General features: G+C 40.2%; 1 protein-coding gene and 1 pseudogene across 1 annotated transcript; both read right to left on the bottom strand.

Annotated features, from left to right (window-relative positions):
- Positions 1-1,133: 1,133 nt before the first annotated feature.
- Positions 1,134-11,001, bottom strand: LOC117709428 (arylacetamide deacetylase-like 4). The gene is made up of 4 exons (XM_034503801.2): positions 10,834-11,001; positions 6,333-6,549; positions 4,744-4,807; positions 1,134-1,908 (listed from the first exon to the last, which is right to left on the bottom strand). The coding sequence occupies exons 1-4, from the start codon at positions 10,999-11,001 to the stop codon at positions 1,134-1,136; spliced, it is 1,224 nt and encodes a 407-aa protein (XP_034359692.1).
- Positions 11,002-18,336: 7,335 nt separating this feature from the next.
- Positions 18,337-23,284, bottom strand: LOC117708378 (arylacetamide deacetylase-like 4 pseudogene; annotated as a pseudogene).

The following is a 23,284-nucleotide window of genomic DNA, read 5'->3' as shown; positions in this document are numbered from 1 at the left end:
AATAATCCATAGAAGCTGTGCTTCCAGGATCTCAGTTCCATCCTTCATTCTCTATTCTGATACTTTCCCTAGTTACAAGGATTCAGGATGCAGACATGACTTCATTTCTCCATTGTCCACACCTGAAGGTACTGCAAACAAGACAAGGCAGGTTGGCATAGAAGACAGAGCCAGAGACCTCAATAATTCAGTATTTTGAAAGTAGAGTTTGAGTTAATCGCCACTTGGCTAATTTACAAAACATAGATCCATGAAATAACAACAACCTCATTTTGTATGACTCCCAACATGCCATGGGGAGAATTCCTTCAAAGTCCATATCAACTGAGAAAAAGTGGTATGGATTAAGCAAGGGTAGAAACCCTTATAAAACTTGGAATGACATGTGAATTTACCACCTTCCTCACCTAGTGAAATATCTTCCAACAACCAGGTGGCCTCAAACACTCACATCATAGCTGTGACTCTGAGAATACAACTCTTGGTAAAATGAGGTCTAATTTAGAAATTTCACTGAAAAATGTGATCCCAGAGAAAACCACATGGCTCCCCAAAGCTTACTCATCCTTTTAGTCCCCCCTCAATGATTTCTCCTCTCTCTGTGTTTCTTAAATTCCTGCACTAGTGTCAACTTATAATTAAGCATAATTGTCACTGTATTAGAAGGGAGTCTGTGAAATAACATTTGTCAGAATAGGTTGAGGAAATTGTCCTAAACTGAGTACAAGTGATCATGTGACTTTGGCCTCAAGCAAAACAATAACAAGAAAGCTCCTTTCTTTATGTCATCATGAGTACAAGTTAACCAGTGATGGTGTGACTGGATGATGGAATTTATTCTACACAACATCTTAGAGAAAGATTTCAGAAAATTTAACAGGCACTTTGACATTTATTTCAAGTGAATGAAACAGTAGAAAGTGTCACTACACTGGATGTTGTTGGCTGTGGAAAGAAACACACAGTCCAGTCTTTTCTGAATACAAAGCTAACAGTTATTGTTTACAACTAGTCTTTCCTCTTGAATCATGCATGGCTTCAGCAGCTTCTTACCAAATAAAACCAAATTAGGAAAAAAAAAAACAGAACAGGTAGTTATTATCTTGTTCCACACTCAAAACCAAAGGTGACTGTCATATGCCCTTTATGTAACTGGCAACAGCATTTACAACTTTCATGGAGCAGGGAAAAGAGAATAGCTGCTTATCAAACAAAGAGATGCATCCATGAAAGCCATCCTCCACATGGTACCAGGTTACAGGGACCCCTTGGTCTTTCAAGCGCTTCTTGTAGAGTAAGGCATCATCACGAAGGGGGTCATTCTCACAGGTCACTAGGAATGCTTCCGGAAGCTGAGCGATGATCTTGTCATCTACTAGGAGAGGTGAAACCTCTGAATCTAAAACATGTTTGATTTCCAGATAGGCAGCTTCATCAAAAGGTTCTGAAAACTCAGGCAGGAGGTTTTTGCTCTTGAATCTTCTAGGGATGTTATCAGAGCTGAGCCATTTCCTATACTTCTTCCAGGTGTCCGGAGACATATAAGTACCATTTAACAGTGCATCTTTCCAGGATAAGTCAATGTCCATGTATTTACACACAGCTGTCATGAGTATGTCTTTCGTGAGGAATGGGACATTTTGGTTCTGCTGATGAGATGGTAAGCGGAAATTGATCGCCTGCATAGCTGGAGTAATGAGCACCTGAGCACAGATGTGGGGGAGATTTGGGAAGGTGAGCAATGCCTGTGTGATAAGGGCCACAGCCCCACCTCCAATGCTTTCTCCACAAGCTACTACCCGGGAGGGGTCTACCCCATAGGTCATTAGATTCCTCATGAAGTGAATGGAGGCATTCAGACAATCCTTATAAATACAAGGGTGATGATGGTCAGGAAGCTTGCGGTACCTAAGAAGAAACAAGCAAACTCAAGACAGAGATATACAAGTGGGTCACTGGAAGCCATATAAACAGCATCCTCTTCTCTCATTAGAAACAGAACCTGATTAAATTTTTAGAATGGCCGTACCAAGTAAAGAGCTATCCTCATATTTTCTTATGCGGACATGAGGAAACTGTAAGAGTCAAGGAGGACAGGTTTTTCATTCAAACCCACATTATGATTCTCATAGATGAGTAAACCCCACAAAGGATAAGGCAAGCTCAACGCTGTTGCCTTAAGAAACAGAACAACCAGCAAAGATCCAGAAATGGTGACTGGAGCTCTGCTGATTCCACTGGAACAGGTAAAAGGTTTTGGCTCTCCCTGCTGTCTCAAACATTCATGGAGCATTGCCAAAAACCACTGTTCTTTAAATTTTACATCAATGTTATATTAATAACACTGGTTATATTAATAACTAATAACATGAGGTGTTAATGTAAGTGAGCATTTCTAATGTTCATATTCCTGGAAATAAATGCAAGTTTTAGGGCATGGGACAGCTAGACTACCTAATTGAAAGTTCTTCTCCAATGCCCTGGCTGATTTAAGAAAATAATTATTGCTCACACACTCACACACTCACACACTCATCACTATTTTTATGCCAACACTGGCCACTTTGAACAACATATATACCTTGAGGAAGCAACAAGCTACACAACAACTGCACCCACTAGTTGCTATGACACTCTAGCTCTTGCTGTTGCAAGCAACTTCCCCACTATTTCAAACAGCTGTGTCTAGACTTTCCCTATCACCATCCCACCAAGACCCTGGTAGCCTAGAAGAGATAATGTTTAGCCAGCGTAACAGTGACAATGAGACTATTCTCATGAATTCAATAATCTAGCTACAGAAAGAGAAAACTGACAGAACCAGAATTTGAGCAGGTCCAGAGGCAAGAGAGCACCATATGGTAACACCATGTATTGCAAAGATAGTAGTGGCACAAAGGCCAGTAAGCACATTACCAGTAGGAATTGCTAGCTCTTGGAAGAAGCTAGAAGCCTTAACAGCACAGAAACTGAAAAGTAGTCTTGAAACATAAAAACTGAACAATGAATAACAGAAGCAAAGTCTCATTGGCAACTATAGCAGCAGTAGACAAAAATAAATAAGATGGGCCACAGTGTGGACAATTAGAACAATAGAATCAGGAACCACTGCCTTAAGGGCCAAGGGTTTTAGATACCCTAGACTAGGAACTAGAAGATGTGCATTGTCAAGCCCTGGGGACAGAGGTGACTTCACACATATACACAAGCTATAACACTAAGTATCATTGGGTTAAAGGTACCATTAACAGAAGCAAGGGCAATGAACTCAGAGGTGTCACCTGCTGTGGCTCCTATTTCTCTGCTGCCACCAGTTACTTCAGAAGCCAAGGGCTATAAAGACATAAAGGACCAGTTGGAAGAGCCCCTCACCTAACCCCAGTTTCCACTCTGGTGTAATGAAAGAACTCCAGGGAGATGACTGATGTCACCACTCTTTGTCAACAAAGATTCAAAGACTTCAATTAGAGTCAAGGGTTATTGCTTCTAGGAAAGGAAGGTCAGAAAGGGCAGAAAATGAGGAAAGGGGAATTAGGAGGAGGGACAGTGAAGAGTGGGCAAGGAGGGGCTAAGGATGGAGGGAGGAGTGGGAAAGGCTGGGGACAGATGACTTCTAGTTACAGCAGCATAGCTCAAAGCAGTTCTGCAGTGCCAAGCCTCTTCTCTAGCTGAGCATCTTCATTTACCATTCTAGTACAGCTTCTCTGCCCATGAACTAGAACTCTAAATATCTAGAATTCCACATTGAAGAATTCCCTTCAAAATTTCAGATCAGGTGCTTACATACTCCTCTGCAGTTCCATTCAGGGAATCTCAGAGATGTATGTTACCATATTAGAAGTTCAAACCCTGTGGGAAGTTTAGATAAGAGAAGGTCTCTGGAGTCTGAAAAGGTGTTACTAGAGCTTCCTATGCCACTGGAGAGGAACAGAGAGCCTAAGTGATTTTTTCTAGTCACCCAATTTCAGTTTATACCCATTCTGAGGGATGTCAGGGTATGAGAGGACTGCTGAAGTGGTAGCTATTGAAGTAGCAGAATTTAGCAGGGCGGATTTCAAATTTTCTCATTTAGTTCTTTAAACTGTATTTGTTCTCAAACAATGATAAATATCCATGTCTCTCCTCCATCCTTTCAAAGAGGCCTTTATTTTCAAAAGACCAGAGTTGTATCTTAAGTTATGCTCTAATTTTAAGTGGTTTCTACATGGTGGATATTTTATTGTTGCATCAAATATCAGAACCATGAGCCAGAAATAGTGGTGATTTCAATTTACCTTGACCGCTTGCCTATTCTAATTGCACTACTGTTGCCAAAGGCAACATAACTCAACCAAATGAAGAGATACTTTGAATTCAATATCGGTCAACTATTCTTTTCTATCTTTCCAACTTTTGTCCATCGCTGTGTGTCTGAAAATGTGTTCTCTTGACTCAAATGAATTTAACTTCACAAAGAGGACATAAGTGTCACATCTGATTTTACACTACCTGAGTTTCTTCCATCCTGATATTCCTTTTCTTGTTCTCTACAGTGTGGCTCTATATTGTTCCATAGGAGTCCAGTACTCCGTAGTTTTATAATTCATCTATCACAGTTCACCAATGCACTGGAATGAATATATTTCAAAACATCTACTTTTTGAACGTGGGGTGAACATGTACACGAGAGTCTAGAGTCACCCAAATCTGTATCCCAAAATTCACCCTACTCATATAAACCATCAATTGTCTCAGGCTACTCACCCCACAGATAGCACCACTGAATCCGTCTGCTGGGCCAGGAAGCTGCACAGATTGTGGTTACTGTCTGTAAGAGGAATCCAGATGTTAAGCAGTGTGACAAGAGCCCAGCATTTCTCACTACAGTCCCAGAAACGGCAGCTGTCCTGGTGGACATGGTAATAATGTCATCTGTATGTCACTATTCTTTATTTTTCTGAGGTAACCTTGACCACCTCTGCCTGGGCAAGGATAGATATCATTCTCAAATTCTTGAATATCAAAATTTTGTTGGAATTTAAGTTTTACTTTCTATAGCATTGAATTTTAAACACTGTGGATAAACTAGGAACTTTTGAATGATTGGATCTGAAGTGGGTATTGCTAGGGTAGTGTGATTGCAGATCCAGCCTTGAATTGTTAATATGCTCATGAGTTTTCACTCATAAGGAGATAAATGGTGGCCAGATGAGATGTTAATATAATAGTACACAAGTCCATTAAGATTAGTGCAAAGCTCATCTAGGTGCAATTTGGAACTCTGTTGGAAAGACTGATCAGAAACACTAGATAACTCTTTGTTCCACCCTTGAGTTACTCATATTTGAAACCACCACCTCATTTGTGTTCTCCTGCATGGTCTAGCCTCCTCCTTTGAAATGCAGACCCCTACATTTATGGAGTGTGTGTGTGTGTGTGTGTGTGTGTGTGTGTGTGTGTGTGTGTGTGATCTGATGTGTCTTCTATTTCTGAAGAGACTCTAGGACTAAGTAGATGTTTAGTAAATATCTGCTGAGCCATTTCTACTTAAGATGTGGAAATAGCACGATCCTGAAATAAGAGATTACAGGAAAGGGAAGAGGGTCTCAGGGGCTGATGACAGTGAAGAATGAACAAAGACAAAGAAGCCCTGGAAAATGGAAAGTACCACAGTAAGCATCTTGGTAACATCTTCAGAACTTCTATGGCTACCTCAATCACCAGAAGGTAGTAAGTAATCCTAACCCCAAAAGTGATATCATTTGAGTCTGTACAAACAACAAGGACAGAAAAACCAGTGAGCAGCCCAAGATGCTTGTTGTATTGAGAAGTTCACATGCTACAGAACATCGATGGTAAGGAATACACAAGTGGCTAGGTGGAAGATGTGCTCAGATACTTAATGGAGGCTGCCGTGTACTAATGACAAGTACTGGGTCATACTTGTGGGGAAAGACGGTGAAATTAGAGGACAATAATTGTAGCAAGAAAAAACCTTTTGGCTGTAGAGATGATGTAGTGATCAAGAATGAGGATTTAGCACAGTGGTCCAGTGGAACTGAGGGAAGCATACAGACTTGAAGTTTTTATGGGACAGGTATGAATGGTCAGTAGGAGGACCCTGGTAACCAATGCTTCCCAAACCTAGATTGACTAATATACTATACAGGAATAACTGCCATGGAGGCTTCAACTCCACTGAGTGATATGATTTCCAAGCCATCAATTCATTCCTTAAAAGCCCCTACTTGTCTTTACTTTGACTCCTCCCCAAGAAGTTCTCATCAGAATGTATGACAGACTTTGCCTGTCATGAAAACCTTCCTTTCCCACCCAGCACAGAAACTACTCACCCAAGCTTCCACATATGCCTCCACCTCCATGGTAGAAAATAATGCCTCGCCGTAGTTCTGAGGACACTGCCTTAGGCTGGAACAGTCTCACAGGGATTGTCCCAAAATGCATGTTGGTTACCATCAAGTTATGGTTCTTCTTTATGACTACTAAATCGTAGAAAAACTGAATAAATCTGGGCATGGAGCAAATTCTCATCTTCTCCAATATATTTCCCTGAAGGAATAAAAAAGGAGGAAATGATGATGATGGTGATGGTGATGGTATGGTGATGGTGATGGTGATGGTGATGGTGATGGTGATGGTGTTGGTGATGAGGATGGTGATGGTGATGGTGATGGTGGTGATATATGAGAGGAATAAGAGTAGGAAGAGGAGGAGAAGGAAGAGGCAGAAAATTGAGGCACAGGAGACTATAAGGTAGGCCTGTAGGTACTGCAGCCACTTAACATTGCTTGCATACATGATGGACTCATGTCTACAACTTGCTGTGTATTCTGCTTAGAAATAAAGAGAGTTTTCAGAGTTTCTACCCCAAACATCCAGATTAGATAATGATATGATTCTAATTTGATTGTCTGTCTCAATGAAAATTCATGTCATTGTGCTGATATGGTCCTTTGGAAAGACAGATATATAGATAAATGGCATAGAGTGGAAGACCCCAATATACCTTCACATAATCACAGCCATCTTAGTTTCAACAAGGGTGACTAAAAGAAGGAAAAAAAGCATCCTCAAAAATGGCTCTGGAAAAAACAAATATCTCCATATTTATGAATGGTCTTAGATCGATATTTCACCCTGTATAAAAACAACTTCAAAATGATCAAACACTATACTATTGAGTCCTGAAACTATAAAAATTTTAGAAGAAACAGTGGGAGAAAAATTTAAGATATAGGCATGGGTAAAGACTTCTTGCACAAGACTCTAGTCTATCTGGAAATAAGGGCAAATACTAACAAATGAAATTAAAAGGCTTCCATACACAAATTTAATTGACTGAAAACTCAACCTGTAGAAAGAGGAAAATGTTGCTGGTGTTGCCTCAAAGAAGATTAGATTTTGTGTGTGTGTGTGTGTGTGTGTGTGTGTGTGTGTGTGTGTATCATATATAATACATGTATTGAGAGGATAAATCATTCCAAACAGTAAAATAAATAGATCACACAAGACAAAGTACAAATGGCTAATACACATATTGTCTTTTTCTTTTGTGGCTATAATAAGCAAGTTGACCAAAACCAATTTGGGAGAGAAAAGGATTTATTTGGGTTCCAGGCTACAGTTTATCATCAAGAAAAAAACAATCCAGGAAGTCAAAACAGGATTATGGAAGCAATTCACTGGCTTGTCTCCCTTGCTTGCTCATCTACCTACTCAGGAATAATCTCACCTTGCAGACTGGGCCTTTCCACATTTTTAAAGGATAAGTCTTTGTTATTGGATCACCAGGAAAAATTATATAATTATAATTTCAAAAATTAAACATCTCATGGGGGTAGGGCAACAGGGCCTAGAACTATTACTGAGGCTATGGTGTGATTACAGACAGGAGCCTAGAATTGCTGTCCTCTGAGAGGCCCAAGGAGAAGATGAGTGAAACAGATGCAGATACTTACACCCAACCATTAGACTGCAGTTAGGGACCCCTATGGTTGTATTAGAGGAAGGACGGTAAAAGCTGAAGAGGATGGCAATCCCATAGAAAGACCAGCAGTCTCAACTAACCTAGATTTCTGAACCACAAACTAGGCAGCATACACAAGTTGATCCAAGGCCCCCCATCACATATATAGCATACAATTGACTATTCTGGCCTCTGTGGGAGAAAATGTGCCTAATCCTTGAGAGAGTTGAGGCCCCAGTGATGGGCGAGGCCTGGTTCAGAGGGGCATCCTCTTGGAAACTGGAAAAGAAAGAATGGGATGAGAAAATGTGGGAGGGGGAATAATGGCTGAATTGTAAATAAATTAACAATAACAACAAGGATAACAATAGGTCTTTTAACTGGTTATTATTGGTAACTGCATGTGTAGATAAAAGCTATGATACATTCAGTGAGATAGTTCATCTACAAGAGGCTTCTATGAGGTAAGTTCTTGGTTAAGAAACTAGAAAGAGCTTATCTCTGGTCTGGAGCAAAGCAGACATAAAATAAAGGCTCAGGCAGTCACCAGCTAACTGAAAAATGCTATACATCATTATTGTGGAGACTGGACCTCCATCATTTGCAGACGGGCAAGTGATATCTATGAATGTGACCTAGAGAAGAAGTGAGAGATAAGGTAGAATTGCCCTCATAGAAAGCCTCACTGATGAGACCCAGCAGAGCAGGCCCCAAGTCTTGGATAAATGAATTTGATTTTAGTTCAGAGTTCAGAGGGTTGACACATGATTCTATGAAAGAGCTATTTATGAACCCCAACATGAGCTTCAAATGATGTTTTCCTGTTTGAGTGTTAGGTAAGAGAATATTTAGTCTATATGGTGTAGCTCATGTGCCTCCCTCAAGAGTGCAAGGTCTGCTGAGCCAGGCTAGACTTTTGACAGCTCAGCCCTAAACTCCCTTAAATTTCAAGTCATCTCTTAGTAGCACAGATTGGTTTTATCCCTAGCTCCCTCAAGAGAAGATTGACTGTATCTCATATTCAAGCAGCCTCCCCCTTTCTACTCGGAGCCTTTCTTATATGCTTTCAGGTAGATGGACCCAAACTGTCACCTTTTGTAATGATAGCTGTGTATTCCTAATGTACCTTCACTATACTTGCCAGACTTCCTTAGAAATTACCTAAGAATTCACTGTCAAAATATGATCACCCATACCACATAATTAAGTGTTTGTTAGCAAAGATTCCAACTTCTTCTCTCAGCCTCCACCATTAGAATAACAAATATTTATTTGGGAATATTGAAGAGCATATGGTGTTAAACTAAGACTCACATTCTAAAAGTTCATTAGACACATCAGAGACTTAAACTGTTTTGTGTGTGCTTGGATTTTTTTTATGAAGTTCACATTTCCCACAACTGTAAAGTAGGTGTGATGTTGAAAAAGAAAAAGAAACAACAGGTTGGAAAGAGTGTGGATTTTCTGGTAAATTTGGGTATTTGTGGCCCTCATTTGCCATTCCAGGCACTGAAACTATCCTATAATTCTAGACACTCCACAGGCTTGAAACAGCTTAACCTCTAAGAAAGCACTTGCAGAGAAAAATGAATGAAGGATTGAGGCCAGAATTATTGTATTAAATAAGGCTTGCTCAGTCCATTATTTTCTCCACAGGGACACATTACTTTTTAAATTCACATATGAAGCCTATTATTCTTTATCATATGCTATTTAATATGTATATTGACCTAATGAGACAGAGGATGTTGCCTGCCTTAAAGATGGAGACTCTGAGATGCATAGAGGTTAAGCAAAGTGTTCCTGTAGCCAGTGAGAGCAGAACAGAAATGCTTAGCAGACAGCTTGACTGCTGCTCCTTTTTACCCCCCTCTTCTCCACTGCCTCCACTGTAGCTGCCCTGTGGGATAATCACTTATGAACTGTGGCCATGACAGGGCTTCAGCCAAGGTTGAGAAATTATGTTCTTTAAACTGTTTACTTCCCACACAAAGCCAAACTTTCTTTCCAAACCTACTGTACATGAGGATAGGCTTTGGTCCCTATCCCCAGTCAGCAATAAGGTAAGTTCAGAGTCCAACCACCCAAGGAAGCTATGATAAAAAGCTGGATATATGCATCATCACATAGATTTGATCAGCAAAGAGCTCCTGCTGAGAAATAATCAGTGGTTTCAAGATGTTTAAAACTATGCAACAAAATACCTAGAAGCAAGTAAGTAGAAGGAAGTAAGAGGCTGCTGCTGAAGAAAATGTTGGATCTGTTGAGCCATGGATCTATCTTGAGGAGAAACTAGCTGAAATAACTTTTCAGTCCTCAGAAATAGTCAGTTAATGAATAATGATGCCTACCTTCAATCTCAACCCTTATATGATGGAAGCCAAAAGACAACCACTTCAACATCATGAGACACTTATCTTAAAAACTTCAAAGGAAAGGAAGAGGTGGGGGTGTAGCTAAGTACAGTGCTGATCTAGCATGCAAGCTCTAGTCTGATCCTCAGCATCACACAAACCAAGCATGATAATGTACATCTCTAACCCCAACTCTAATCTCAGCATTAGGAAAGTAGCAGTGGGACAGTCAGGAGCCTCAGGCAATTTCTGAATACTAGTGAATTCAAGGCCAGCCTAAAACCTACAAGATGCTATCTAAAAATAAGTAAGAAAAAATTCAGGAGGAAGACATGGAGGAAAGAAAGAGAGAGGGAATAGGATAGATAGAAATAAACACAATGTTTGGATGATTCTAAGATAGAACAATGTAGTTACTCAGACCTGTAGGGAATCTAGTTAGGGGAGAATAAAAGAAGAGAGAACTACAGAGATGAGCCCTGAAAACCACAATGCCCCCAAGAGCAGACTCACCAGAAAAATTATGTACAGCATCATACAATGCATAAATCTGAACTTGACAGGTTGCTGAATGGCAGAGGGAATCTTCACAGTGAGGAAGTGCTGAATGACAGCCCATATGAAGACTCCCACATAAAAGGTAGACAGACTCACTAGCAGCACCAGCCACAGGACATCCATGGTACTGAGGCTCTGAGAAACTGCTCTCTGAGGTCCTGAGAAGCTGCTGTCCCAAAGACATTCCTTGAGAACAACTGACCCAGTTTTATAACCTACCACCTCCACTCCTTCTTTCAGACTGTATCTGACTCAGTGGCATGACCTAGCCTCTGAAATAACCACACAAATCAACAGGAGCCAGAGGAACCTGCTCCCCAAGGAACAAATGGACTAGGAAAGCCAACCTGGATGACCAAAGTTGGAGTTTTTTGTTTGTTTGTTCATTTGTTTGTTTTGGTGGGTTTATTATTTTTTTTAATTTTATGAGTACACTGTTGCTATCTTCAGGTACATCATACAAGTGCATTGGATCCAATTACAGATGGTTGTGAGCCACCATGTGGTTTCTAAGAATTGAACTTACAACCTCTGGAAACGCAATCAGTGCTTATAACCACTGAGCCATCTCTCCAGTCCCTTTTAGTTTACTACTGCTGCTGCTGCTACTACTTCTACTACTACTACTACCACTACTTTTATTTTTTACATTCCAGTCATTAACCACCTCCTTGTCCATCCTCCCACATTTCTTTATCCCATTCATCCTCCTCCCTGTTTCCATGAGGATGTCCCAGCCACCACCAAGCTTCCCCTCCCGCTGGGGCCTCTCGAGGGTTAAGCATGTCTTCTTAGACTAAGGCTAGACCAGGCAGACCTAGAGAGGCTAGACCTCTGCTGTATATGTGTTGGGGGCCTTGGACCAGTTCATGTATGCTGCCTGGTTAGTGGCTCCGTGTCTGACAGATCTCAGGGGTCCAGGTTAGTTGAGACTGCTGGTTTTCCTATGGGGTCACCATCTTCTTCAGCTTCTTTTGGGTTTTCCCTAATTCAGCCATGGGGGTCCCTGATTTCAGTCCAATGGTTGGGTCTACGTATCTGCATCTGTCTCAGTCAGGTGCTTGTTGGGCCTTTCAGAGCATCAGTAATAGTGTCAGGTCTTAGAGCTTCTCCATGAGATGGATCCCAAGTTAGTCTAGTCACTGAACTGTCTTTCCTTCAGTTTCTTCTCCATTTTTGTCCCTGCAGTTCTTTTAGTCAGATACAATTCTGGGCCAGAACTTTTGACAGTGGAATGGTAACCCTATCCCTTCACTTGAAGCCCTGTTTTTCTACTGGAGGTAGACTCTATGAGTTCTCTCTCCCCACTGTTGGGCATCTCATCTGAGGTCTGAGAGTCTCTTACCTCCCAGGTCTTGGTACTTTCTAGAGGATCCCCCCACCATCTCCCAGCCCATGAAGTTGCATATTTCCATTCATTCTGTTGGCTCTTAGGGCATCTCCCCTGTCAGGATTCCAAAGAAGAACTGGTTATGAGCTTTCGCAGCATCCATCTGCTGTGGCACAAAGGGAGAGGTCTTACATGTGCATAGACCCCTGTGGACTGACCCTTCACTTAATACCAAGAAACATGGAACCCTTTGTATCAGTTTCTTTAAGAAATATGAAATCATCCCATTTGTGATTACTTGCTTAACTGCCACCAGAACCCAGTCTTTTCTCACTTCTGACTATTTGGCCTTGGACAGTCTTTTTTCTCTCAGAGTGTATTAGGTGGAGGAGCTAAAAAAAATGGGTGACCTGTTTCCAGGCAAGGCTCATGTGTGGCTGCAGGTTCTAGGAATGCAGACACTTGAGCAGCAGAATAGGATCCATCAGATAGAGCTTTGTACAAGCTACATACTCTAAGGCCAGGAAAAATTTGATAGGAAAAACACATAGACTATTATTTCCATGTGTTTGTTTAATTGCTATTTAAAAGTATATAACAAGGCTGGCACAGTAGGGTAAAGCACTTGCCATCAAACATAACGATCTAAGTTCAATCCCCAGTATCTATATAATAGAGGGAGAAAACCCTACTACTACATGTTGTCATCTGACTTACACACACACACATACAACATTACATGTGTGTGCCTATACACATGAACACATTTACACAATATAAAGCAATGTACTAAAAATTTAAGTGCATAAAATTTACTGTCAGAGCCACTTCTAAGTATATAGCACAGCAGAGTTAGCTGAATGTGTCACATACAATAGATATCTTACAACTTATATTCTTGGACTCACCCCCTTACTAAATAACCACAATTCTACTCTACATGAGTCTTGCTACCTTAGAGACCTCCATAGATAGATCTATGTGATTTTGGCTTTATGTAACTACCTTGGTCTACTTAGCATGTTGACTTCAACTTTATCAATACTGTAGCAGACAACAAGATTTTTTCATTTAAAAACATGTGTGTATCTGTGTGTGCATGTCTGTGTGCCACATCTCCACATCTCCTTCATTGATTTTTCTTTATTTTCTTTATTTCTGTGTGTACTAAAGATTAATAAAGTTAGGGTCTTGAACATATGAGGCAAATGTTCTACCACTGAACTACATACCAGGCTCCACATTTTCTTTGTCAATTTATCCATGGATGAACATTTATGTTGCCTCTGCCTTTTTTAGTATAGAATACAGGTTTTTAAGGGCATGAGGATGGAAGTTGAGAGCATAGTAGAAGCAGAGAAAGGGAGAGAGAGAGAGAGAGAGAGAGAGAGAGAGAGAGAGAGAGAGAGAGAGAGAGGATAAAGAGAGAAGAAGAGAATAGATGAGAGGAAAGGAGAGGAGAGGAGAGGAGAGGAGAGGAGAGGAGAGGAGAGGAGAGGAGAGGAGAGGAGAGGAGAGGAGAGGAGAGGGAGGAGAGGAGAGGAGAGGAGAGGAGAGGAGAGGAGAGGAGAGGAGAGGAGAGGAGAGGGAGGAGAGGAGAGGAGAGGAGAGGAGAGGAGAGGAGAGGAGAGGAGAGGAGAGGAGAGGAGAGGAGAGGAGAGGAGAGGAGAGGAGAGGAGAGGAGAGGAGAGGAGAGGAGAGGAGAGGAGAGGAGAGGAGAGGAGAGGAGAGGGAGGAAAGGAGAAGAGAGGAGAGGAGAGGAGAGGAGAGGAGAGGAGAGGAGAGGAGAGGAGAGGAGAGGAGAGGAGAGGAGAGGAGAGGAGAGGGAGGAAAGGAGAAGAGAGGAAGGAGAGGAGAGGAGAGGAGAGGAGAGGAGAGGAGAGGAGAGGAGAGGAGAGGAGAGGAGAGGAGAGGGAGGAAAGGAGAAGAGAGGAGAGGAGAGGAGAGGAGAGGAGAGGAGAGGAGAGGAGAGGAGAGGAGAGGAGAGGAGAGGAGAGGAGGACTAGAGGCTGACATTGAACACATGGGGAGAGAGGGGGAAGGGAATGGGGAGAGGGGGGAAATGGAAGCAGAAAAGAGCAAGAGAACAAGAGGGGAGCAAGAGTGCCTCTACCTTTTTGCTTTGATACATATGCTATCATAGTCTCATGTGTGTGCAAATTTTAACTTATATAAGATTTTTATTTTATTTGTCTTTAATACATTTGTATGTTCATGCAGGCATGCAAAGCAGAAATAAAATTTAAAAAATTAATCCGGTGGAATCTTTGCAAAATTAATTCTCTCAGTAATGCTGATCCTCCCTCTACTGTTCCCAACCTGAACAAAGATAAGTAAATAAAACAGTATGATATTGAATAACAAGATATTCAGGACACTGAAAAGATAAAATTAAAAAATAGGATAGAAGAGGCTGAGGAATTACTTTCCAACACATAGTAGATATCTTCAATAAAATCCCAGGAGAAAATTTCCCTAACTTAGACAAAAAAGAAAAAAGAAAAAGAAAAACCAATGATCTAGAGACAGGAAGAATTGAGAATATCAAAACAAACAAGAAGAGAGAAAACTTACCCTTGCTATATTAAAAGTAAACAAGTAAATATTTAACATGTTAGAAGAAAACAGGTTGTATATAAAGGCAGACTGTTTTATGTAGGAGACTTTCGAGTTTGGTGGGGTTTTGTCTAAGCCTTTGGTAGGTCTTTGGCTTTTGTGGCTCTGGGAGCAGGAGAGATATTTTTCTCTGGTTGGGTGGCAGAAGGCAGAGTAGGGGAAGAGGCCAGTGGAAGGAAATTTGTTTTTCTAATGGAGTTCTGTCTTTGGGTGAAGGAAGGAAGAATGGGACAAGATGGTTTATTTAGCGTTTCCTCTGAGGGATAAGGAGGCAGGGGTGGGTAGTTACATTTTGTTTTCCTTTACAGTTGGATAAGGGCTATGAGATCTGAAGTAGGGTGGTCTTTAGGATCTTAATCTTATGGCTCATCTAACTGAGGGGATCTGGGGCTGTGTTGTTATCATTGTGTTCTATTTTAGATGACCCATGCATTTTCAAATTATAGCTAAGATTGGTAAACTATCACAGGAGGAAGGTTGTCCTTCTTGGGTATCTCTGCTTCTAATGAGAGAAGCTACTCAGGTCCATGAGTCAGGGCTCTAAATATTACCATTGGCCATGCATGGTGCTATCTGAAGGACTTCCTTCCAAAACAAGGATGCTTGTTTATTGGCTGTTTTTATTCTGTGAGATTTTAGTAGGGTGTGCATCTCCCTGATCTGGGGAATTTTTCATGAAATGACAAATTGCCCCTGACAGAAAAGAGGAGAAACATATTGACCAATGGGAATGTTCCCTTGGCTTATTGGCTTTGGGAGATTCCACAGAGGTCCAAATGCTAAGCCTACTCTCCTCCCAAATTGAGATCCAGTTAAAGGGGAGGCCCGAAAACCTGACACTATCACTGATACTGTGATGTGCTTATAACACGTCTAGCATGACTGCCATTCAAAAGGCCCAACAAGCAGGTGAAAGAATCATATGCAGATACTTACACACAACTAATAGACAGAAGCTGATTACCCCTGGGGCTGAATTAGGGCAAAGCTGGAGGAAGTTGAGGAGGAGGGTGACCCTATAGGAAGATCAGTAGTCTCAACTAACCTGCATACCCAAGATTGCTCTGAAACTGAGCCAACTTTATGGTGTATGGTGACATACACCAGCGTATGGAAGCTTTTTGGTTTTGTGGGGTCTCATTTTTTAACTATTGGTCTTAATTAGTGAGCAACTGGAGTCCTATTCAGAAATTTGTTTTCTGCACCTAAACTTTCTAGGGTATTATTCGTACTGTCCTGCCTATTTTTTCTTTGAACACTCCAGAATTTTAGGTTTTACACTGAGAACTGTGATTTGTTTGGAATTGATTTTTTGTGTGATGACAATATGGATCAAATTTCACTCTTCTACATGTGAACACCTAGTATTCAAGCATCACTTGTCAAAGATCCTGTTTTTCATTTGTTGTATATTTTTGACATATTTGACAAAAGAATACATGGCTGTAGCTATATTTGTTTATGCTTGGGTTGTCTATTTTGTTCTATTGTTTGTTTTATGTAATAATAAATAATGTTTCAGCGGCATAAAAACAGACAGAAGATAGAGGAGACAGAAGACTCAGACACAAAGCCATGTATCTGCAGTCACTTGATTTTTGACAAAGATGCTAAAACTATTAACCAGAGTAAAGGCAAGTCTCTTCAACAGATGTTACCAAAAACTAGATATCCATATGTAGAAGAATAAAAGGAGGCCCCTATCTCTCTAGTTGCACAAAAACCAACTCCCAGAACATACAGGACATGAGTGAGATTTTTTTTCTACAGAGTCAGAGAAAATCTTTGCCAGCTGTAGACTTGAAAATGGATAAATATCAAAGAAATAAAATGAACTAAAACAATCTAAATAAAAAATAATTTATAATAATTAAAAAGGGGCAGAATTCCTCAAAGGGGAAATAAAAAAGGCAAAATATTACATTGTGAAAGTGTTCAACATCTTGAGCTATCAGGAACAGGAAAACTAAATCATGCTGAATTTCTATCTTATGCTTGCAAAAATGACTATCATCCAAAATATTTTTTAAAATAATACCCAAGAATGTATGACAGAAGAGTAATACTCACTGTGGATAAGAATAGAAACTGGTGCAGCCACAAAAAAATAAGTGTGAAGGTTTCTCTGTAAGCTTAAAAGGAAAATTCAGAATTCCACTCCTAGGCATGTGCTCAAAAGTTTCTATATGTACCTACAGAGATATCTATACATTCAAGTTTAATAACTGCTCTATTCATAGTAGCACAGAAATAGAATCATGCAATATGCTCATGAATAGATGAATGGATAATGAAAGTATGGAACACCTACACAATGGAAAGGGTTGTTTTCTTTTTATTGTCTTATTTATTTATTGTCTGTCTGGGGGAGGAACACCTGTCATAGCATACATAGAGGTCAGAAGACATTTGGAGGAGGTGAATTTTTGCTCCCACAATGTGGGTCCATTGAGCCAAACTCAGGTTATTATGCTTGGCGACAGGTGGTTTTATCCCCTAAGCCATCTCACCAGCCTTACAAGATGACATTTCATTCAGACATCAAGAAATATAGAATGATAAAAAAATGAATTTTATAGAAGTGGAAAATATATTAAGTGAGTTATACCAGGCTTCAAAAGAACTATATGTTCTCTTTTCTATGTGGTTCTTAGAATATATATATATTTTTAAGGGAAGGAGTATAGTATCATAGGGAGTAGTACCATTAGAAGGTGTGTCCTTGTAGGTGTTGCTTTGTTGGAGGAACTGTGTTATTAGGAGATAGGATTTGAGGTCTCAGAAGATCAAGCCAATTCATTTTCTGTTGCCTGCTGATCCAGATGTAGAACTCTCAGCTTCTCCTCAGACACCAAGAAGTCAGACTTCTCCATCTGACTGTATGCTGTCATGATTACTGCCATGATCATAGTGGACTAAACCTCTGGAATTGTAAACCAGCAGTAATTAAATATTTTCCTTTTATATAAGCTGCCATAGTTGTGGTTCACAGCAATAAAACTCTAAGATATCTGTTATGAGAAATATAAACTTTTTCACTATGCTAAGTTAGAATTCCTGTTTAAATTTACATCCCAGTGCAGTTCCTCTTCTAGTATTACTAACAATGTGGTATTTTGTTTCTGTACACTTTTTACATATAACTATATACATTGAGTTTATTTTTTATTTTGATTTTAGCTTCTTTCATTTTTAATTACTGGTCATTGTATAAATTTGGATATCCTAATAAAAGAACTACACAAAAGTTGCAGACTTATTTACTCACTTTTATATTTAGGTACCCTAAATGGCAGTAGCAGATGATATTGTAATATATAACACTTAATAATTATCCATAGAAGTGCATATGATGGGTTTTTAAACTATAAAGCCATCAGTTCTTTGCTTCCACTTCATCCTGCTCTCTTAAACTTTGCACAATGTAAACGTCTTCTCCCAAAGCAAAATAAAACCCAACCAACTCCACTGCACAGAGTATTTTTGTTTTATTACACTCCAAGACCAGACTATCATATGCTTTTTATGTAACTGACAACAGTGTTTACTACTTTCATAGAGCAGGGGAAAGATAGAAACTTTCTATCAAACAGTAGTAGAAATCCATGAAAACTGTCAATCACATGGTGCCAGGTCACAGGAACTTCCTGTTCTTCCAAGTGCTTCTTGTAAAATAAGGTAGCATCACGAAGTATGTCATACTCACAACTCACTAGGAATGCCTCAGGTAGCTGAGCAATGGTCTCGTCATCTTTGATGAGAGGTGAAATTTCTGTATTGAAAATGTGTTTTTGTTTCTAGATAGGCAGCCTCATTAAAATGTCCAAGAAATTCAGGTTGTGTGTTTTGGCTCCAGAACCTTCTGGGAATATTGTCAAAACTGAGCCATTTTCTGTATTTCTTCCATTTCTCCAGAGGGATAACAGTACCTGTAAGCATGGAATCTCTCCAAGAGAAGTCAATGGCCAGGTATTTACACATAAATTTAATCATCAAGTCTTTGGTTAGAAATGGGATATTTTTATTCTGTTGATAAGATGGCAGAAGGAAATTAATGGCTTGCAAAACTAGAGTAATCAAGACTTGAGCCCAGATTCTGGGAACACTAGGGGTACTGACCAAGATCTGGGTGATGGAGGTTACAGCCCAACCTCCAATACTCTCTCTCTGCAGAGCACCACCTGAGATGGGTCCACTCCATACGTTTCCAGGGCCTTCAGAAAGAACATGGTGGCCTTCAGGCAATCCTTAATTATGACAGGGTGATGGTAGTCAGGAAGTTTGCAGTACCTATGGAAAAAAGAACAAAACACAGCATGCCTGTTTACAAAGAGGAAATTGGAGGTTATTTCAAGTATCATCATCCTCTCCTCTCAAAGGTGTCTGAATTTGATTCAGTCCTCAGAGTGATCCTAACAAGTAAACAAGGCAACCCTCATTTTCCCCATGGACTTGAACATACCTAGAGTCAGGGAAGCTGGCTCTACATTCTACTCTGTGCTTCTTTATGATGAGTGTAGTACACATGGGATGAGTCAAGTTCAAAGTCATTGCCTTTAGAAACCAATCAGCCATTAAAACTCAGAAAAGTCATTTGGAACTACTGCAGCTTTTACTAACAAAAAAATTGAGGGATACTTCTCCTGATGCATTGGGCACATGTTGATCATTGTAAAAACCACATCTAAATCCCTCAAACTAATATCGATGTTAACATTAAAGTCTTTTCATGCCTTCCGCCCCTGGCCTGGATGCCAGTGGCTGGAACAGTCTTCCAGCCAATCTGCTCCTCTCTGGAAACTGAGTCCAGAGGCACCATAGGGAGGTCACAGACAACAGATCAGCAGAATACAGCCTTGGTGTATCTACTCATCAAGCATACTGAGCAGACCAGCCCAAACCTCTGATGTCCTGGAATTCCATCTGGATGCAGTGAAGACACAGTGTCAGAGGCTTATCAATTTTCTTTCCCCCCCACCCCTATTCTAATATCTCAACACCCATAATCAGCTTGAAGAAGTTAAAGAAGAGTCAGCGCCCCTATTCCCTGGGCTTGGGGACTAAGGTGGTTAATATTGGTCTGCCTCTCTAGGGAAAAGTAGTGGTTTTGTTGGAACAGGGAGGATTAGCTAGAATTTATTGCACAGCCATAACCTATTGGTAGAAATCTGTATAATTAATATCAAGATGAAGCTATAATTTCTTAAATGGTGCAAAATTTACTTTGATTTCAAATTTAAGGATTTCATTGGCATGAGCTTCTTACTGATATAAAAGTGAGATGAATATTGATACTCTCATGGGCATTGTGCCTGTATAACACATTTAGGAATACAAGGCTTAGATCCAGTCCTTCTTTAACTTTTTTAACTGATTTGGGATGGTTAGCCTATGAGTTAAGGGACTATAGCAAATTCATGGCTTTGAGTTTATTGTTAGGGTGTTTTCCATATTTTATTTAGAAATAGCTGAGAGGAGTTAACAGACAACAGTCCAGGTGACCTTACATGGATAGTTGGTTTTCAAAATGTCAGAAGTCCACAGAATTGACGTTACAAATATTTATATACTAATGTTCATTTTAATTAGAGACCTGTCTGCTCCTGACAGCTTCCTGTCTTGGATTCTAAGAAGAAACTGAGCATCCTTGGAGTTACTCCACTTGTGTGGTGACAGCCACTAGGCAAGAATTACCTCTTTCCAGCTACAGACAAATTACTGTCCAGAAAAGGACACTTGCAGAATAGTCGACTGATTATATCTGCCTAGACAGAGTAATCAGCCCTTAATAATTCTGCATCACTAAGGTCTGTCAGATTATTCTGGGCCAGAAGGCTGAAGATTTGATACTCCAACATTCTGTAGTATAGGGCCTGTCCAGGTGTTCAGCGGTCTCTATAAATTGGCTAAGTTTTAGAAGCTATGCTTAGTGCTTCCCATAATTTCAGTTAACTCAGTCATTCTAGATTTCTGACAGGGTTGAAGACCTATAGTCTCATAGCCAATCCTGGCTATTTACTCTGAGAGAAAAGATCTGAGTGGATGGTTTTCAGCTGGCATTCATTCTAAAGCCAAGAAAAAAGTCAGGTTCAAAACTAGGTGTTTTAGTTAGGAGAGATGACAGAGGTTCTGGTTAGTCAACAAAATGTTGGACTGGGTGTGAGGACTATCTTGTACCTCACTGGTACAATTAGGAATAATTATACTCTAATTGTATTTTGAGAGAACAGTTTTATTTTAACAGGAAGGGTGATATGTAGGAGGAGCTAAGGAGGAATGAGTACCAAGAGGAAAAGATGGAGTAAGGAGAGGAGAAGATGAAGGAGAGGAGAAGCTAGGTGATGAGAGAGAGAAAGAAGGGGGCATGGAGGCAGATGTTCACGTGTCTCCACCAGTCAAAGATAGTTGATATATCTAGGTTGGGTATTGGGTTACACTTCTGATTGAGCATTACCAAACTTATAAAGCCTTTGATTAACATTTAAAAAATTGTATAAAAGCAAAAAGGAAAAGGGGGCATGGGATAGGGTTTTCAAGGGAGGGGAAATGGGAAAGGGGGATAGAATCTGAAATGTAAATAAAATATAAAATTAAAAAAAGAAGTCTACAATAGATACTTAAACAATTACACTGGAAATACGTGTAATATATGCAGTATGAATGATGTCAAAAATGTCTCCAATAAATATAAGATGATCCAAAAAAAGAAAAAAAATTAAAAAAAAAAGTCTTTTCATAAGTATTCCCTCTGGTGTTTATTCTCCTGTTACTAAGTTAAAAAGTGGGTAATGGGGCAATTGTACTTCCTAAGAGACCAACAGAGGGACTCTTTTTGAACTACAGTATAGCAATCTCAGCAATACAAATTTTTATTTGCATGAAGGTATATTAAAGACTTGAAGGTATTTTGTAGCAGGATAATTTCTTGCTATTGCTACATTGTATGTGCAGTGGAGCTTGGTGATTGGGCAGTAAGAAACGTAGGCAAAGTGAGGAGTTGGGAGGAGAGAAGGAGTGGATGGGGAGGAATAAAGGTGAGAAGAGGCTATTGACCATGGAGGAGGACTAATGATTGGAGAGCAGTCCTGTGTAGTAACTTATCAAAAGGTTAGATATTGGGTAACAATTCTAATGTGTGCACATCTTATTAATTGAATATTTCCAAATATGTAAATTTATTGGCTAATCTTTAGATTTAAGAGTCTTCATTCTACCCTGTATCTCGAGTATGGAAAATATTGTCTGGCATTCAGCCAAGCTTTGTGCTGAGCCATTCCCAACTATGGCGACCTGTGGGTCTAACTGTGGCATGCCTGGCCTCAGCGACTTCTAATTGCAGTGCATATGGCTTCTGGCTGCTTCCAGTGTGGGACATGGCAGTCAGAGCTAAGCAGAGCCATCCCAACAAGTAGATAGCCAGCCCATGCCAAGGCTTTTCTAGATATCTCCCCATATAATCGCTTTTTTTTTCTTTTTAACTACATATGGCAATTGAATGAGAAATGTGACATGAATTCATATTTATTCACATTTTCTTAGTTAATGATGCTGTTTGGCAAGGTTATGGAACCTTTAAGACATGGAGCCTTGCTAGGGGAAGTATGTCAGTTGGGACAGCCTTTAAGAATCTATAACATCATCCTGATACCTGTTTTTGTTCTCTCTGCTTTCATGTGAAGTTGAGATGTGTTCTCCCAGCTTCTGGGTACTATGCCTCCTAACCTTTCCTTATGGACTCTGACCCTCAGCAATCATAAACCAAAATTAACCCTGTATTTATGTAGGGTTATTGTTGTGAAAGTCACAAATGCACTATTGGGGGGGGGGTGATTATGAGTTTAGACTTTAAACGTCATTGTGTGAATGACTGGCCTAATTTGAGGGCTAAGCCAAGAGAGAGTGCATGCCTGATACTGCCTGGAGGGCCATGAACTAGAGGCTGGATAGCTCAGTGACCTGGGATAGAAACAAATATGAACAACACTCCCAAATGTCAATGAAATGATTCATAACAATATTCTGCTATACTCATAGATCAGTGCCTAGACCATTCATCTTCAGTGAAACCTCCTCTAGCACCCAATGGTAACAAACACAGAGATCCACAGAGAAACATTCACAGGGAAACAGAGCTTGGGGATCACTGTAGAAGAAGAGGGTGAGGATTGTGGGAGGCAGAGGGGTTGAAGACACCTTGAGAAGAGAACACAACTCACAGAATCAACTAAGAGGACTCATAGGGGCACACAGAGAATGAAATGGCAAACATAGAGTCTGCATGGGTCTGTATTGGGCTCTTTGTACACATGCTGTGGTTCTTAAGCTTGGTGTTTTGTGGAACTTATAAGAGTAGGGGAATGGGTGTCTCGGACTCTTTTGCCTACTCATAACACCTTTTTCCTCCCACTGGGTTGCTGCTGCTAGCCTTGATGTGAGGGTTTATGCTTAGTCTTACTGCAT

Source organism: Arvicanthis niloticus, chromosome 5, assembly GCF_011762505.2.
Source record: "Arvicanthis niloticus isolate mArvNil1 chromosome 5, mArvNil1.pat.X, whole genome shotgun sequence".
Classification (NCBI taxonomy): domain Eukaryota; kingdom Metazoa; phylum Chordata; class Mammalia; order Rodentia; family Muridae; genus Arvicanthis; species Arvicanthis niloticus.
The sequence above is the reverse complement of the archived record's forward strand: the minus strand, read 5'-3'. Positions and strand labels throughout refer to the sequence as shown.